Here is a 19,838-nt window from a genome sequence, read left to right as displayed (position 1 = left end):
TCTACCCTTTCTACCTTGCAGCTTTTCATACTTGTCATGGCTGGCAGTAGGAAAATTAAAAGGCATACAGTGCTTCACCATTAGCAATTCAAGCAACTTGTCAACTTGTGAATGCATTTCTTGGATGTTTCTGCATGAGGGACTTTTGTAATACACAAATATTATGCAAATGAATGTGCCAGTCGTCCCTGTGAATAGATATGCATTAGACGCAGACAGGCTTTTTTTTTTTTTTTTTTTTTTTTTTTCTAATCTTGGTGGATGTGACCAACCAGGGCTTAGAGAGACCACTGCAGTGCTGTCAGAGACTGGAGAAGCACTGTGGCTCTCTTACAACTTCATTTATTTTGCTAATTTACTGCACAGATAGATAAAAATAGAAGATGTACTTTGGACCAACGTGGCAGTGAAGCAACAAATACAAAACTGGATTAAACATGTAAGCAGAAGAGATTGTGCAACAGAAACAAATTAAAACTCTAATACAGAATGTGGTGTTCGGCATATTACAATATGCCTCTTTTCCCTGTGGCGAACATACGCACAGAAGCTATTGGAAATCATAGAGTTACACTAATTGCACTGGACAATGTGATTCCCCTGGGTGTGGGTTTGAATCTGTTTTGTTTGTGTGCACAGGCCGTTTTGCATAAGAGTGTGTGTGCATTGTCAAGATGAGAAATTTTCATTTCTTAACAACATTTGCAAAAAGAAACTGAAGTATAAAGCCAGGTGTTATCTTAATCCCTAATGAAAATGACCTTAACTGTATTGTTTTTTTACTTTTTCATGGCTTATCACTGTCTCACACATTTTCAATTATTTGGTTTTTTTCCTAGTATGAGCCATTAATTACTTTGTTAAGACCTTTGTGTGTTTTTCAGTGCTTTGACTACTCTAATTGAGAACATGTTTACTCTGAGCTTTGTTTTTCATGGCGGCTGAAGAGAATGATTAAGAGCCCGTCAGATGTTCCGTCTTTGCGTGACTGAAGATGTCCAGTGGCTGTCGACTGAGCTGCTCTCAAGAATATTTTGACATGAAAGTTTTAAGTCTGGCAGATGTGAATGTGGGTTTAAACAGCAGCCCTTGCTACTACAAACAACTCCTCTAACGCATGGCTGGTCAGGAGCTGTCTGTTCTCCCCGCACAGTGCCAATGCTGGTCCAGTCTGACACTGTGCAACTAACCCTCTAGAAATTCCTCTCAGCTGGGAAGCACATGTAAACAGTTTAACACGAGGAAGGGAGAATGAAATGGAATGGATGAAGTGGAAGAGTGGTTGATTTTGCGATCAGAAATTTATGTGAAGTTTCTCGGAAATTGCAGGGAAAAGCAGCTCAGTCAGCATTACTTGTACTTGTGGTAAATTAACTAAATGTTTCACCAGAGAAGCCAGTCGTGCAATGAAGTACATCCACTCCCAAGTTAAATATGTTCTAGTTGAAGAGAGGACATCCACAAGGGAGGCAATTTGTTCTTGTGTGTGCTTCTGTGTGTTACATTCCCACAGTGACTTAATGAGTGGACATTATTTTAGGAGCTTCTGTATTATTCAGAGAGCTGACAGAGAAACAGGGAGACACTGAGAGCAGTGGACCCTTTGCTTTCTGTCTTTACTCAGTCTTGTCCTGCTGGTCTTGGTTTTCAGTTTGTTGGAAAGAGAATTCAGAAGGCTTCAGTGACTTCCTATACATCCACATGACTGCAGAGAGCCTGTGGAGTCCCTGTTAAAGCTTGTCAAAAAGTTGATAGAGGATAGTTTTGGTGCACAGATTCAGCTCATGCATAATAGACTTTGTCTCTGTATTGTCATCCTGATCTATGGACAAACCAAACGAGAATTTTTATTTAACCTATCATAATCTTAAAAGTCCATTAGATCCAAGAAGCCACACCTATCCTCAGATTAGACCACTGAGCCGCGTACCCGGCACACAGCCTGCAAGAGATGTCAAACAGCAACTTTCACATGTCTTGTAATACACAGAGCAGACTCCACAGAGCTTGTTGTGCTCGCAGACTGACAGTGCTGAGTCAGCATATCTCAGAACTCACTAGCTGTCAGTGTCCATCCTCGTCTCTGTCTAAGAGTCTCTCATCTCCGCACTGTGCTTTCTCTGCTCTGCCTGATGGGAAACATAGTGGGATTAACCTCCACATATCTGCTTGACTGCCCCAAGGCTACTCTTTCTCTTTTTCTGACTTTCTCACCCTCCATCCTCCTTCCAGTCTCTAATCAACCTCTCTCCCCTCTGTGCAGTGTGTGTCAGTTAAGTAACAAAGTCTTGAGATAGACCCACTAAGGATGTCACAACTCCGGGCTCTCATCTGAACACACACACACTCACATAAAGGGATTGACTTATCCTGCCCAAGCAATTTCACATTTTCCCAGAAAAACTTCATACACAGGTATTGACTTTCTCGGCACTGCTTCGCCACCCGTTTCAGAAATTGAATTGTTTGATCTTGAATGGGCTCGGTGTAAACAAAGATGCCATGTGAAGAAAGAGTGTCTCACCTCCTCCTGGCACTTCGAAGCCTCTGGGGTCTTTGAAGTGCAGCCCTGGCCTCGACACACACCAGACAGGATGCTGTTTGGAAGAGGCCAGGCCACCTGTCCTGTCCTGAGGTGACAGGATAGCAGTCACAAAGGATGTGCAGGTTGGTGCGTGTGTGTGTGTGAAGTGAAGTGAAGACACTTTTTTTAGTGAGTGATGTGGGTGTAAAAAGAAAACGTTTGAATCAGTGGGCGGAAAGAAGTGAGTGGTCAGGGAAAGGAAGCCGACTGTGATACACGATATGAGAGGAAGACAAATAAAAGAGATGACTCCATGAATGATGCATAGCTCTCTTTCTTCATTATACTCTTCCGGGCAGTTTGATTATGCAGGTAAACATACGAGGCTGTATAAGTGAGAGATGAAATGGGAGAGAGGGAGGGAGAGGGGATAAGAGGACGGGAAGTGTGTGTTGCTTTACCCATGAAAATAGATTGGATTGCCTGGTAAGAGGACAAGAGAAGAGTGTGGGGGGGGGGGTTGTGCATGCGTGCGTGTGTGTGTGGTGCCGATAAGCGAGAAAGGTGGAGGGGAAGCTGAATTAAAAACGAAGAGATGAAAATTTGAGAGGCTCAGCAGGAGGCTTTATACACTGAAAAGTTGACAGTAGTTTTGAAATACCTCTGGACTCATTGTTGCTGCTGTCAGCATGTTTATACTTCACCACCTTGACCTCATTCAAACAGAACTGAAAGGACTTTTATGTTGCTGATAAAGGGCAGCCTCTAAGTCTGCCTCTGCCAGCTGCCATTGGCTGCACTGACTGCAGTTTTGATGAGTGTTGAGGTAAAGGAGCGCCAGGAGTGAAGGGGAACTTGTCAATAAGTGTGCCAGGCTTTCTGTCTCCAGCTCTTCTTAGTTTGCGAGAGCAGACATAAGTCATATCCCGAGAGTTGATATTTGTCAAGACGTATGTGAGGGAGAGAACTGAGAAGTGTGTGTGTGTGTCTCTCATCACTCTCTTCTCCCACCTCAGGTGTCTGTTGTCAGCCGTGGCCGATGTGTTTTTTTGTCTCCGGGTGATAAAGCCATTAATCACGTTCGCCACAAACACGCCACACTGCACTCACTGCGAGATGTCTCAATCTGTCTGTCCCATGATGCAACAGCAGATGCAGCTCACTGGAGTGGAATGAGAGACGTCCCACGGTGCATGGTGTGTGTGCGTGTGTGTGTGTGTGACCGTATATGTGCAGTGTGTCAGATGATATGAATGGATAAGACCCTGTTCCTCTTCAGTGAGAGAGGTGTTGGATGTAAGAGTGGGCAGGAACACACTCTGGGTAATGTCCCCCATCACTCATTGGATGGCCATTGCAGTTTGAATTATTGAAACTGAAAACTGAAAATTTATTAAATTAATTTTTAAGTTTTATTATACCTGTATGTACATTAGACATTGACAGTAGTTAAAGTGGAATTCTGATATTTTTAGTTCAGTGCTTTTTTGCCACTCACAAGCTGAGATTGTTACTTTTGAGTGTCTTTTTTACAAAAAGGATCCCTACAGAGGTAGGCCTCTTTGTTAAAGTCCAAAATCTTTTTTATTTAACCAGAAGCACAAGTGTTGGTTGACGAGGAGGAGGAGGTGGTGAATTGTTGCAGCTGTTGCCTGATCTATTGAAATCAGCTAAATGTTTAGCCAGTGACTTTGGAAATATTTTTTTCCTGGCAGGGTCATCTAAACAAACTCCAAACTCGTCTCTTCTCACTTCTGACTGTTGTTTTCACCGTCGACATGCTGCAACAACGCACGAGATTTCAGAATGAGACCTTCTCCTGTGACTCCTAATCCCTAATTTGGTGCACAGTAGGACAACAGTTAGGCACCAGTTATTTTTCTTATATGTGAACTTGTTGATTCCTTTTCTTTCAGTGACAAATTAATTGGAAATGTCACACAGATACCTGCTCTTAATCCTAAACAGAATCCAAGTCCCAACTGTACCGATCGTGGAATGGTTACTTGTTTAATTGATTAGTAGAGGGACAAAGGTTTAATTAGCAACCATTTTGATTGATTATTTAAGTAATTCATCACTGTTTCAATATAAAGATTTGTTACTTTTCTCAATTTTGTCATTTTAATTTAAATATCTATGATATATATATAATATATATATAATATCTATGTTTTGGATTGTTGGTTGGATGAAAGAAAAGTGATTTGGAGAATCACCTCGGGCTTTTACAATTTATTAATTTATCAATTTCCTTTATTAAATTGTTGATAGTGGATACAATTAACTATTATAATCAACTAATGGTGGAAGAGAGAGAGCAAGAGTGATTGTATGTAACAAAGGCCTTTAGCTGGACTGGAACAGGGGATGTTGCAGTTTTATTTTTGTTGCTATTGCTGCACGTAGTTATGGTCAGTGTGAAAAGTAAGAGCAGCTTTTCGGTATGCAGCACCACACTTGAGTTCCCACATTAACTGATGTGCTCTTATTTAGCCATCAATCCCCTTTAGCTGGTGTCAGCTGGTTTTCTGCAGCACCATGGCCATACATAAGCAATGAGACACCGTTGATCATCTCACATTATGGACCACTGAGAAGACAGCTGATGGTGATGAGAATGTAGATGTAGTTGGCCTGGTCTTTCTTCTCACAAGCGACAAGCTTTCTTTGGCAGCTCCAGCATCCAAGCTGTGAACTCAGTCACTGTGAAGGCGATGGAAGACATTGTTTGAGCTTGCTCGATCTCTGCGTCTATTTAAATCTTTATTCAGTTCCAGTTAAAACTCTGGTACACCCTGCTGAAGGCCACCTCTCCCACTCAAGCTGTGTAGTAAACAACAACTTCAGGCAGCAGTAGACTTGGTAGTTATCAGTGTATTGAAAAAGCCACACCTGATAAATAGAGCTGTGTCAGTGGAGGGATAGCTTAATACCAAAGGTAATAAACTTTTCAAATGTATACCTTGGCCTTTGTCGAGGCCTGGGTATTCCACAGTAATAGAAATGTAAAAGCTGTGGAGTATCTCATTTATCATTGTTCCATTCACTTATGCATGTGCACAGTATTGATTTAGCAGTGCTGTCTTTGCAGAATTTGTATGTATCCATTAATGAAACATTCTTATTCCTGCTCTTTCCTCCTCTCATCTTTTTCCTGCTATATCACCCTTCGAATCTCAATCTCCACCTATCCTATTAATGCTCTTCTCTTTCCATTTCTACATACTGTGAGCAACCCCCCACCCTCAATCACGAAACACACACATACACACACACTTCCTCACTCTTACTCTGCCTCTTTACTCAATCATCTCTCCTTTTTCTTCCTCTGTCTGCTTTCTTTTCTTTAAATCCTCGCACACTATTTCCCAATCTTGTCACATCTGTTCAGTTTAGCTTTTCCATGCTATAAACAACACGGATGACAGTTATTGAGTAAAAGTTAAATTGTCTCTCTGCTTTGTTCTTTCCCCTCTCCAGACTTGAACATTGACTACTTCTGGAAGTGGAGCGCATTTGAGGACTACCTGCTCTTCTGCTTTGGCTTCACTGTGCTGTGTGCAGTCGTCACTTTGCTGCTGCTGGACTCTGCTGTGTATGTGGAGACCCTGGGTTCCCTGGCTCTGATGTTTGAGGCCATGCTGGGCCTCCCGCAACTGTTCAAAAACTTCCACAGTCACTCCACCAAAGGCATGAGGTACAACACACACACACACTGCACAGGTACTGCAAGCAGAGCATTGCAGAAAGCTCACTCCCACAGGACTTTAGTAGTGCCCACTAACACTGCGTGGAAAATATACTCATTAACCTAAATGGTCAGGGAGTGCAAGTAATTTATATTCACACAAACAAAATATGCTAATAAGGTCATTTATAATCATTAGAGGCTGCATTAAAAACAGCTTAGACCTCATGTTTGAACTGCACAAATAACAGAAAACTAAGTAGGAAAAAAACAGGAAAAAAGTGGTGATGACAATAGAAAACAGTACACCATAAAAAATCAACGATCTTTCCACTACAATTGATTATTACATGTTAAATGAAGTGTCATATCCTTTCAAAGAAATGTTCTCAACAGTACATGCCACAGTTAAGGTAATTTCCAAGGTTTATTCTTGTAATGATCGATTATTTCTTTGGTTATTGACCCCATTTTATTTGTGGAAGCAAGTGCTTGTAGAAGTAAGTGGCACAAACATCAGGAAGAATCAAATACATGAAGAGTCAAGGTAAAATAAAAAGGTTGTTTTCAGGCCTTGGAGTATGTTGAGAGTGAAACAGGAAGAGAGCAATGTTTCACAACATAACTGTACCCACATAAGATTTAAGGTCACCTTGAACAGAGAGAGCAAACACTGGGTGACAGAAGACGGCAGTCAAAAAGCTTAGCTTGCATGGTGAATGCTTTTGCTTGTTAAGATTATATCAGAGTAAGCAAAGGTCAATGTGTATACTGATTAGCCTCCCAAGTAGAGGACTGCGAGATCAATTACACCCCTAATGGCACAGAACCTCATACTAATTATGATCATTATTTCCTCATTATGTCTCTTGTCTGTCATCACTACAAAAATCATACAAACAGTGTTTGTGTGTGTATGCATGTAGAAGTCACCCAGAAATTATGATGAAATGTGCAACTCTCCCCAGGATTGAAAAGATTATTTTTTTGTTTCAATTCTTTACTTAGATTTTTTTTTTTTTTTTTTTTTCAGAATCAGAATTCCTTTGTTTATCCCCGAGGGAAAATTCTTCATACCCAAGTGCACAATCACAAATATGTTTTGTCGGGCTGCTTCCAATGAATCTTTTCGTTATTGCTTAATCTCCGGATTATTTTCTCACTTTATTGAGTAATTATTTGGTCTATTAAATGTAAGCAAATGATGGAAAATGCTTATCATAATTTCCTCAAGTTCAAGGTCTTGAACTTCAAGGTTGCTTATTTTGTCTGACAAACAGTCCAAAGCTGAAAGATTTTCAGTTTGCTGTAGCCTAAGATAAAGAGTAGCAGATAGGAGATAAAGAGTAGGAGCAAATCTTTCAGAGAATGATTAGCATTGATGCTTGAACAAGACCCAAAGTCTGCAGCCATGCTAGCAACTCCGCTAGGTTTTACTTTCTTTGAGCTTAATGGATGTTTACATGTTGTCAGTGACTACGCTAACATCCATCCGCTAACACATTTGGGCTTACCAGGTCTGTCCAGCAGCCTTGCCCATCATGTGATCCAACTCACCACTAGGTGGTGATCAGTTGACAGCTCTGCTCCTCCCTTCAGCCAAGTATCCAAGAAATAAATAGCCACAGGTCTGATGGCATAACCATAAACCATCTGGTCACAAGTACACTTCTGAACTACCTTATGCTCGAACATGATGTTGGCTATGGCCAATCCATGCCTAGCACAGTTCGACAACAATGTTCAGATCAGGCACTACCTCAAGGTGTCTTCACTGTTGCCTGTGTGAGCACTGAAGTCCCTCAGCAGAACTACAGAGTTTTTAGGCAGTATCCCTTCACCACCCAGTGATTCCAAGAAAGTTGGGTACTGTGTATTGCCATTCATTGCAAAAGCACAAACAACAGTCAGAGCCTTCCTAATGATTGGGGAAAATTCCAACACAGGGCACTGAGCTGGTGTCTTGTGAGTATCCCTGCACCTCTCATCTTGGACGATTCCAGAAAAGGAGAGTCCAAACCCTCTACAGCAGTTTGGTTGCAGACAGTGCTATGCGTAGAAATTAGCCCAACCATATCTAGTTAGTTCTACTCCACCACAAATCCATTGCCTATCCCTGTGTGGTTTGGGAGGTATAATGTTTACTGTGCTATATTGAACTGGCACAAAACACAATGTACAGCTGCTCTTGATGGGAATCTCATTAGTTTTGCAGGCCTTTGGTCATAAACCAAATTGGATTAGTATTTTCACTTGTCGCTAAATGACAGTTCATCCTGAATATGACATGAACTTCTGTAGACATTTCTTTTTGTTGAGATATTGGGCAGTCTGACTGACTTGACCATCCCTAGAACCATGCAGATGACATGTCAAGCAAAAATGACTGATCAGTTAGAATACTGACATTGAAAATACTCTTTGTTTTTCTTTAGCCAACTAATTGATGAATGAATTGCTCATTTCCTGTCTGTGACTTTTAGTTTACAGTTTGACTTTTGCAGATGCACTACTCACTTATCAGCTTCTCCTCTTTCAACTTGTTAATCTCTGTTATTTTTCTTTATCATTGTTATTCTGTCCTAGTATGCTGTGATTCTCCAAAGTATACAAATACAAGAAAGTTAGAAGGGCTTCATGAATGTGGCTTGCCTGTTTTTCCCTTGAGAGACAATACTTTTCACTGCAAACAAGTGACACAGGTGTCACCTACTATATATTCTCCACACTGAAGTTTTTGCTCTGCATATATACACAAGCTGTCACTCTGTGTTGTCACAGTAGCTTTTATACTGATACACATGCGTAGGAAAATGTACACACAATAAAGGGACACACAACACAAAAAGTGAGTTTAAATAGGCTTTGCAGTCATTAAGTAACACAGTAGTATACCTAAAGATGCTGCAGTATAGTTGATTTACAGCTTGAATGTCAACACATCTTTCACATTAATATACCCCGTTTCACATAAAGTGTCTTCAGGGTGTACACCTGGACTTCCTGTGAACACTCGTTCAACTCAGAGTGTATATCACAGCAAAGATTAACTACGTAATAACACTAAATTTGGTCTCTGGGATGACTGATGATTGAGTGAGGAACATCGACTCACTGAACTCAGCCCTATGGCAAAGTCCCTGCATACTCAGGAATGTGGTATAATTTACAATGGTAATACAAGTCACTAAAAGCAGCACAGTTGTTGGAAAATACTTCATAGTACCAAATGAGTCTTTCCAGAACATACTGCAATTTCAACATGAATATTTCCTAACCTCTCTAATGATCTCTGTGGCCTAATTAGATGAATGACCCTGCTGGGTTGAAACAGCCTGTTCAGCACTTCTGTCTCTCGGTGTATAACATGTTTCAGATCTTTTGACCTTCATTATGTGTACTAGATTCTACAGTTTGTTCAGTTAAGCTTGAACAAGGTGTTTTCCAGATGTGATGATGCAGCACATAATCTACACTTCCTCTCATGTTATCCCATGTGAAACAATTACTTGTTGTTGTTCAGTCAGATTCCCCTGAGTCCTATTACGGAGGTGTGATGATGATGAGCATATGGATCCATTTCATCAAGGATTGCTCACCTTTTCCAGGTCCAAACCATCCTCTTCAAAGAGACGCATGTTGTGGAAAACCATACAGACAATTATAGAGAGAAAGAGAAATAAACATGCACATTCAGTCTCACTCAGCATAACTAAACTTCTTTGGTCATTATTGACATGCGAGAGGGAGAGTGGCAGGACTGGATGAGGTATAGAAATATGATAAAAAAATATCTTTCCTGAATGGGGGATCCTGAGGAGTTACATCCAAAACTTAGCTGCGTTTATTTCTAGCCTCATGGTTTCACTTATATGTCAGTTTGATCCACAGATTGGGACAATTTGGGATTGGGAAATCAAAAGAGCAGCACTCTTTTCCCCTTATTTCTCTTGCCCTTGTATATATTCGTCCAGCTGTCCAAATCTGGTGTGTAATTTTGTCAATGTTAAAAGTGTACTTCTACAAAAGAGAGAGTTGCTCTCAGTTACACTACTGTATATAAAAAAGAAAACAAAAAAAAAACCAAAAAAACAAAACAATAAAACGGTGGTGTGGACTGAGGGAACCAAACTACAAATTTGATTCATTGTTTTGCACATTTAGCTCTTAGCTTAGCTTATTAGCTCATTTCAGTGGCTTCATATTATTTAAAAAAAAAAATCAGTAACTGCTATTCAACAAACACCGACTGACGGACATGCCTGGTTTTTACCAGACGGCATTTGGGTTCTGATTGATGCTGTCGCCTGCTTGACATTTGAAAGCACTGATTAATCGAGTGGAAGCTACAACTGAATGGTAAAGTTGTGATTTGTTTATATAAACAACAATGAGTTTTGCGTGTGAGTGATTGCTCAGCGCTCTCTGCTTGGCTGCCTGGGGAGCCTGCCTGTTTTTCTCTTCCCTCTCATTAAACTTTATCTATTTTGCCTCCTCTCCATTTCTCCTCTCCTAGCTCTGCGACAAAGCAGCAAACCCTCGCAATGTCACTCAGTGACAGTGGAGGGGACACTGACGGTGGCGTTATGTCTGTCACACTGACTGAAAGCATGCAGTAAAACAGTAATGCTTCCCTTCTCAACGGATACTTCTCTACCTCTGTTAGTTTCCCTTCTTTAGACGGCTCCTCTGCTTTTCTTCTCCGTGTTTGACAATACAATGTACTGTTCTCTGCATGCACGTGACAAGAGTCGTCAAACCACCAACATTCAGCCCAGCAAAAAGAATAGATTAACGCCTGTCCCACTGTTTTCTGTGTTTTGCACATTCAGCTCCTATCCCATCAGAATCAGCTTTATTTGCCAAGTACATGTGACCATACAAGGAATTTGACTCTGTATTTCTCTCTCTCCTGTGCACCATACAAAATACAAAAAATAAAAAATAGAAAATAATAATAATAAAAATAAAGTATTTACAAAAAGAAAAAAAGAAGATATAAATATATGTACACTTAGTGCAAACAGTGCGATGGTTCATGCAATGGCAGGTGGAGATCAGGGAGACAGCCTGGGGGAAGAAACTGTTTTTGTGTCTGGTGGTCTTGGCATACAGAGCTCTGTAACGCCTACCAGAGGGAAGCAGATCAAACAGTTTGTGTGCAGGGTGTGAGGGGTCTGCAGTGATGCTTCCTGCCTGTTTTTTGACCCTGGACTGGTATTAGTCCTGAATGGAGGGCAGGTCGGCCCCGATGATTTTTCCTGCAGACCTGATTATCTGTTGCTGTCTGTTCCTGTCCTGTTTGGGGGCCGATCCAAAGCAGACAGTGATTGAAGTGCAGAGAACAGACTGGACGATGGACAATGGAGATGTAAAAGATGGCAGCACCTGAGGCAGATTGAACTTCTTCAGCTGTCGCAGAAAGTACAACCTCTGCTGGGCCTTTTTCCTTTACTCTCACTGGCACCTTCACAGCTCGCAGCTTGTTTCATGCTCTCATTTCTGAGCAACAGCTTTCAAGCGCAAATGGTGGTCCTATTGCCATGTCCCTTTCAGTAACAACCCACTGATGGATCCACATTTCTCTCACGATTAGTTTGCCGACATTTCAGACAAAGGACCAGTACCTTGACAGTCTGGCCCCAGAGAATATCATGTAGACACTATAATGACCTCCAGGCACTCTGTGACCCGTGAACCAGAGTTGTGAGTCTAAAAAAGGGCGCACATCTGGAAGGTGGGAATGAGGACAGTGGCTGCCAGAAGTGGAAGAAGTACTTCGTGCTCTTGTACTGGGTAGCAATACCACAGTTTACGAATATTATGTTTCAAGACGAAATCCTCCATTCAAAATTGAATTAATGTAAGTACAAACGTATTAGGATCAAAATTTAGACCAAACTCTTGTTGGAGTTCTGAATAGTGTTGTCAGGAACAATGACCAGGACATGCAATTTTTGTATGTGCAGATTTGTGAATTATAGAATAGAAATACATATTATAATTCAAGGTAGTTGTCATCAAGACTTTATTAATGAAGAACATCAACATGATCACAGTGGAAATGCTGACAGCAGATATAATGAAATATTACCATGTTCACCATTTTAGTGTGGTAGCATGCTAGTATTTGCTAAGTAGCACCAGCCACAAAGTATGGTAGAGAATTCTCAACATGTTATTAGTTTTGAAGATATTTGGTCATAAAAAATTAAAAGCCAACAAGTAGTTGATATAGTAGATGCTGAGTAGGTTCAGAAATAAAAAAGTATCCACAGTTAGGAAAACTGGCAACTTGAAGTCGATAAAGCCGTGGCGTTTCTCTGTTTTGTGTCCTTGTAAATTCCATATCATGGGTTTGGATCTGTTTGTCAAATCCAGCAAGCAATCTGAAGATGTCACCTGGAGCTGTGGGAAGTAATTTGTTAGACTAACTATATATTTTTTTTAAAAATCAGAAATGCAATTGGCAATGATCGTTAGCTGCAACACTGTTTTGAATACAACAATGGTGGGGTGTGACATCTCATGACATTTTGACTTGATACTGTGCATATAAATAAAGTGATGGATGATGAGTGATGAAAGATGGATATAACCAAAACATCTGAACCCTATTGAACCCATCAACAATCTCATGTTACAGTACAATAAAATGTGAAACCTGTAAAAATGTTTGAGGCAAGAGAAATAGGCAATGCAGTCACAGAATCTTAATTTACACTTACCAGCCACAGCATTAAAACTGCTGACAGGTGAAATGAATAACATTAATCATCTGTTTACTGTGCAATAGCATAGCAACTGCTGTTCCTGTGAGCAGCAGCCACCCCCCAGCTGAACAATGAACTACGTCACTTTTCGAAAACAGCTCAGGAATGTCTCAAGGACCACAGCAAGGTCCTGCAGACGCCCCAAATCCCAACCTGATCGAGAATCTGTGAGATATACCGGAATAAGCCAAATCCACCCTCTAACCAAGTAGGGCCCGACTTAAATGAATCCGGCACTTTTATCCCCCAGTTGTGTCTCACTATGTGGATTTTAATACAAATAAAAACATTTTTTCTGTTATTAAATGGTGGTAGATAAAAGGAACATGTTCAACCAGTGCATGAAGCTGTAGTCTTGAGCTGTTGTCTTGTCTTGAACAGCACAAGTATATCTAGAAAGATGTCAGACCAATAGAAATACTGTAGACGCTGACTTCCTGTGATGAATTTGTGGCACACACATTTTGGACAGAGCTCTTCCATAGCATGTAAATAATTGTCTTACTTAGACATGCACTGCAGGCACCACAAGGTTATCCTTGTAATCAAACATGTAATGGGATCATAATGACTTAACATCGGTCCTTTGTTTCTCTTCACTTTAACATGTGCGATCATAATGTGAATCACCTCAAGCTCATCAGTAAAATTTTCCTCTAATTTTCTTTTTGTCTTCCTGTTGACTATTCAATAAATTATGTTTTATCCATTGCATACCATGTAGACTTTTTGTCACTGTTTCCCTAAGTGACAGCAGTCAGACACTATAGTGTGTATTATTTCCCAAACTATGCACACTGAAGACGGGCTGCGTTCGAAATGTTCCTGTCAGGAATTCAAAGGGTATCATAAGTCAATGGATTTTCTTTTCCAATTTCTTATTAAAATTCCCTTAAGAAGATTGTGTAGCCTTGCAGAATGTTTTTTTGCTTTCTGTAAGCAAGCACAACTGATTTTTTATTTAAGATTTGTTAGGACAAATCGAGCACTCTTTTACATTACATAAGATTATAGATGTAACAAACATACTGAAATAGTCATCAACAACAGGCCATCTCATCTATTCTGGCTTGTTTATGTTTTCCTAAAAAGTTGCTAAAATATCCTTAGGCAAACTCTGTGTGATACTCCTTCTTCTCCTCACCTCCCCACCACCTCCCACTCCATTTGGTGAAGTAGAATCCATCTTTTTCTGGCAGGTTGGGAACTTTTCGTTGTTTGCCTGTGTGCAATCGATCAACATGCATAATTCATAGTTAGTGGGTTAAGAGCAGCTCGGCTTCTCTCTCGCTGGGCCCTTTGATTTTCGTCTCTCTATCTGCCCCCCCTCAGGGAGAGCTACACTCCTGCTGCTAAATCACCTCACACACACCCTCATGTGTGGGCGCACATGTGTATATAAAGATTCACAAACATGTACACACATTAAGTCCATGCACAAATGCATGGTTGATGCGTGTGCGTGCAAAGAGACAGAAGAGATGATTGAAGGTCTTTGAAGCTAATATAACTGGGCAATTAACATAAAATTACCTGCTATGGCGCTATCCCTCTACACACTGGTGGCAGATGTTTATCAGTTATTTAAGTGCAAGTCTAAGTCTGAGAATCCATTTTATTTATTGCTTCTGTATGGGGTGTTACTATGCCTCCCAGGCCTATTGGAACGTTATCAGAACATACCATGGACTGACAAATCACAATTTGAACCTAATCAAAATAACCACTCAGCAGACTGCAGAGGACCCAAGGAAAATATTTAGAGCGTAATTGTGGCCTTTGTGGCTTCAAAATCAAGGGTATTTGTGTATCAGGCTGCTCAAGTTTAAAAAGTTTATATTTGATTATTTTTCTCCCGGGTCCAATCTTTGAAAAAGAAATATAAATGATGTATTTGGTGTCTGCATGGTACTATTATTATCTATGTGAAAATAGCCATTATTGAAGAAAAGAAGAAAACTATCAACATAACAGGTGATTTCAATCTTTTGAATGGTAGTCTCCCAAAATCAAACAGTTATTACTGTTTTTATTTGAGTTAGTGTAACCAGTACACCCAGCATGTCTCAGCTTTAAATGGCAGTGATTTTAGTCCACACTGTTTCTGTAAAAGTTGCATGACAACTTTTTCTCTACTACAAGGTCACCTTCACATTTGTATTCGAGATTGCAATCATAAATTTTGCACATATGATCCAAACTTATGCATGGGTGCAAAACCATGATAGCAGTCTGCTCTCAGGCTTTTTTCTCTCCACTTGGCTATTCATCATCCCAACATCCATCCATCCATTGGTCCCTTGGGCAGTGGACAAGGTGAAAGGCAGCAGAGGAAGCTGGGACAAGAAGATAACGAGACAGCAGTTGACAGAAGTAGAGACGGAGGAGGGAAGGAGGGCTGAGGATGAAGATTTAGCAGGCTGGGTGTGGGGGGGTGAATACAATGAGAGAGACATATTGGTATACATATAAACCAGTAGAGGGTTGGGGTAAGGGAGTTAAGGGCACTGGGCAATTTTCAGAGAGGTCAAAAGGTATGAGGAGGACACAGAATAGAGTAAACGTAATCAAGTACCTGTTCTAAGGTATATCTGCTGCAATAAATTAACCTGCTGTACTAACAGACACCCTGCTAGCCTTCTGGTCCCTACTGTTACAATATATTAAATTGTTGTTTCATCTTTTGTGTTTGCTAGCCTGCAAAGCACCTTCTGATTATTGTAACTGTCGATCATTTTAGCATTTTATCGATTAATTGTTATGTAGCTCAGCAAAACACACTGTGTGTAACGTTGAGATCAAGCAAATGCACTTCCTTTCTCATATAGCATTTAGAAAGTAGTTTTTAAAAAAAAGCTAGGAGGAGGAGTCATTTTTTTCCTTGGTGTTTTCCTTGGAACAGTGTTCCATTTTTTGTGCATTACTGACAGCAATTTTGGATCAGTAGAATAACATGAAACTGGTGTCAGGGATATGTATTATGTTTCCCATGTGCATGTGGGGTCGTCCAGTTGTTTCAAATGATGACTGTTCCTGCAGCAACAGCAACAGGCTTGCTCAACAACTAATCGCATGAAGCACACACTCACAACAGTGAGAAGTAGCCCCTGAACATAAGAACGACGTGGCAGCTGTTGTTAAGTGGCTAGCCCAGTTAGCACTAAGCACACATCCACAGCTTATGTTTGCATAAAACATTCAGAACTATCATCACTGGGTTTAGAGGATTTTACAAAAACAGAATTTTGTGTTCTGCTATTGTAACACACAGCTAGTACAAAGGAATTATAGAACTTACGTGTAAGAGGATGTGCTTTACATTGGGTTTAGGTCTGCTATAAGATGCTCTTTAGCGAAGTGACATTTAAAAATGCATCAGGCCACTTTGCAAATATTTGGGTCGTGTAATCATTAAATTGCACACGACATTCTATCTCTCTCTCTCTGTCTGTCATGTCTCTGTCTCTCTTTCTAAATGTCACTCAGCCCTGTTTCCTGTAGTAGTGTTTCATTCATCCTCTCCAGCCGCTTAGAGGAGCTAATAGCTGGCCTGACAGCACTCGTTCAATATAAAGCACAATTACTGGCTGGCCCACATACTGCACAGTGCGCAATCTGACCCCCCTCTCGCTTTCTCCATCACTCTCCCCTGTCCTGTCACTTTCCAGCTCTCCATCAGGGTGGCTTCGTTCCCCACCCCTCTCTAGATTTATCGTCCCCCTGGCCAGCCGTATCGCCATCCATCTCTCATCATTTTCCTTTTACTTCCAGCCTCCCTCGTCCAGCTCAGAGAGCTCTCATCTTTTCCTTTCCATCCCATCACCATTTCACCCCTTCCTCTCTCACCTCTTGCCCCTTGGTTCAGATGAAGCTGTCAGGTCAGTAGTAATCCACGAGAAACTGAATTGAGTCAGCGTGAGTTCATGTGTGGGCATCAGTGTGTTTGTGTGTGCGTATGCTTTGATGAGAACGTGGAGCAAAGGAGCAATTTCACGGTTTGCATTTGCTGTTTTTGGTGCAAACGAAAGCAAGCTGGCACACATGCTGATTGAAGTTTGAGTGCAAGAACGTGTGTGTGTGTGTGTGAGAGAGAGAGTGAGGTAGTCAGTCAGTCAATATTCCCAATCAATACCATAATAACTCCCTCTCCCTGTGGACACTCAAAGCCTCACTCAGGACCAAGTTCAATTGTTTGTTCTGAGTGTCTTTCATCACCTGTCAGCTGAGACACACGTCCCACGATTAATGGTATCACAGCCAGATGGAGCTACATGAGACTAGCATGACAAACAGTCTGTAAAATGTGGGAAATGTGTGTGTACGCATGTGTGTGTGTTCTTTCTAAGGATGAACGACCTTAAACTGGTGTTTTGTCTCCATTCCACTGCGCTGCTGTAGAGACTGTTTTTGTGCAGATCACCCGGACTCCTTAATTAAATTGTTAGTGACTCATCCTCGTTAGGGAGGGTTGCCGTCTCTTGAGCAAAGAAATTAGCCAAAGGGCGGAGCAGAGAATTTGGGAGGGTCAAGGAAGGTGAAAGGAGGGAGGGGGTGAAGGTTAGTCAGAGTCAAATGAGAGTTTAAAGGTGCATTTTTATGGTAGAAAAATCATGGATTTTGGATCATGTATCATCATTTTTATGGATCTGTTTTTTTTTATGGATCTGTTTTTCTGCTTCTTCTTTCTCTTCTTCACATTATTTACTAGTTTGTAGCTCAAACCACCTTTGAATCCATGCCCAGTCTAATCTATTTCTTCTAGTACTACTGAGATTTGTAAAGTTACATAGTGCAAATTAATCCCAAATGATGAGACCACTGTGAGATAGCAGTGCTTGAATTCAGGATATTTTGGGGTCATATGTACAGTAGGAGGAAGTCATCCATCTTTATACACATCAGTGGCACAAAGTGATCACTCTGGCACATCTGATCTAAAATCACCCTGTCACTTATATACTGCCTCATTTGACTGAAAAGGCGATGTTACTGGGGAGTCATATTCTACAAAGTTAATGCACAACTCCACAGCAGTACAAGGCGTGTTCTCTTGGACTTATAGGAATTTTGAATTTGACTTGATTAGATTTAGCTTTTACTGCAAGTTCAAACATTAGTTTGTATTTTGAATAGAAAATGTCTAAAGTTATCTTGATTCCATCATTTTGAATCTAGTACACCTCCACACAAACAACAAGCTAGTTTACTGTTTCCGTTGAAATGCAACTTTATTATTTGACTTTATTATGGTTCAGTGTAGAAGCTGATAAATATCACTGATTTTTATTCATTTTTATAGAAAAGAGGAGCAGAGTAAAGACAATGACAGAGACAATGTAAGTAAAGATGACAGTGGGACAATGGAGAAAAGAAGAAAGTGGCACAGTGAAAGGAGACAGATGAAACACGAAATCTGAAGTTCAACAAAGGGTTCTCTCTGAGGAAAAAAAAAACTTCAGTGGAATAAAATGCAAGGATTTTCCTGTGAGAATACTGGCAGCTTAGAGAGGGAGAAGTAAGTGCATGATGATTTTAAAACCTTTAGCATACTTACTTTTAGAGCAGTTCAATCAAATATCGGAGTTTTTACCCCAAAAGTTTGAATTGTAAGGGGAGCAGAACACGTCATTGAGACTCAGATCTGCTGTTAACAATGTGCTGTTGTGCTGGCCAGCCTTTTGGAGTGGTGAAAATGGTTTGATTTGTTGCTGAAGCCTGAGGTGGTTAAATTGCAGGTGGCAGGATCAGTTGGACCAAAGAGGGAAGAAGCGAGGAGCTGTGTGTTGACTGAAGCTGACTGGCTTTGTCTTTGGCTTTTTTTTATTTTCTCATCTCACAGTCAGGGTAGATCAGCACAAGTAGAGCAGAGTCACAAAGACACTCAAACGGATTCACTCGTGTATTTTATACAGCAACAGAGGTTTTGCTACCAGCCTCCAGGCTGGTCGTGCCCAACCAAGTAAGCAGCAAAACATCTGGGTGTACTGATCAAAGGTGGATTTTCTTGCTCATATATTCACTTTAGGTTTGGAAGAAAGAAATGTTATTTCTTCTTACAAAAGTGCAGCTGTTGTTCACATTTTTCCAGTTTGTGAAAATAGCTTCAGTTTGAAGCCTCTGAGCTGACTGACATCTATAATAGTAGAAGCTCCACTTGGAAAGTGCTGTTAGTTAGCCTGGCTGTCTTTCTTTCATTGGTCCAATTGCAATGACCTGTCAAAACTCTCAGCAATGAGTGTTCTGAGATCTTAACTCTCTGTACGTTACACTGTTGCATCAAAACATGGAGTAATAGTGTACCGAGTCACAGAATAATTAATGGAGTACTTAAATAAATACTGTGAATTTCCCTAGTGTGAGACTAATAAAGGCCTATCTTATCTTAAATCACATTATTGTCTAAGTAGATACCAACATCTCAGTAACTGTCTGTGTGTCCATTGGGATGACGGAGGGTATTACAAACCCATTTTAGAGCCCATCCATTTTGAACAAATTTCCAGTACCGACACTGATAGAAAAGTTATAAACTTTAAATAGTTTTAACAACTTCCCCTACAGCCTCTGCCCCCCCCTCAAAAAAAGTGACAGTCAGTCCATTTTGTGACAGGTAATTACTCAGTTTATTACTCAGTGCAGATCTGATGTGTCCAGCTTGACGTTCAGCTTGGATCATTACAGGTCTCATACATACCCAGATATGTTGGATAACAATTTTCTCATTTCCATGCCAGGGCAGAATTGTTTGCCACAAATGATTCAGTTTCTCATCAGGGCCAGAAGGGAGCTCAGGGGAGAGTTAGGAGTTTGACATGACTCTGCAAGGAGAGTGCAAGGATAGTACAGGACA

General features: G+C 40.7%; 1 protein-coding gene across 5 annotated transcripts in view; it reads left to right on the top strand.

Annotated features, from left to right (window-relative positions):
- si:dkey-246g23.2 (solute carrier family 66 member 2) overlaps positions 1-19,838 on the top strand; it is a 58,302-nt gene that overhangs the window by 21,986 nt on the left and 16,478 nt on the right. For 3 of the 5 annotated variants that reach the window (XM_046394694.1, XM_046394693.1, XM_046394692.1), the window contains exon 4: positions 6,008-6,224. In XM_046394694.1, coding sequence (XP_046250650.1) covers positions 6,008-6,224 — 217 coding nt within the window. The other 2 variants (XM_046394695.1, XM_046394696.1) reach the window with 2 other exon arrangements.

The sequence above is a fragment of the Scatophagus argus genome, chromosome 7 (assembly GCF_020382885.2).
Source record: "Scatophagus argus isolate fScaArg1 chromosome 7, fScaArg1.pri, whole genome shotgun sequence".
NCBI lineage: Eukaryota > Metazoa > Chordata > Actinopteri > Scatophagidae > Scatophagus > Scatophagus argus.
This window is presented reverse-complemented; position numbering and strand designations above follow the sequence as displayed.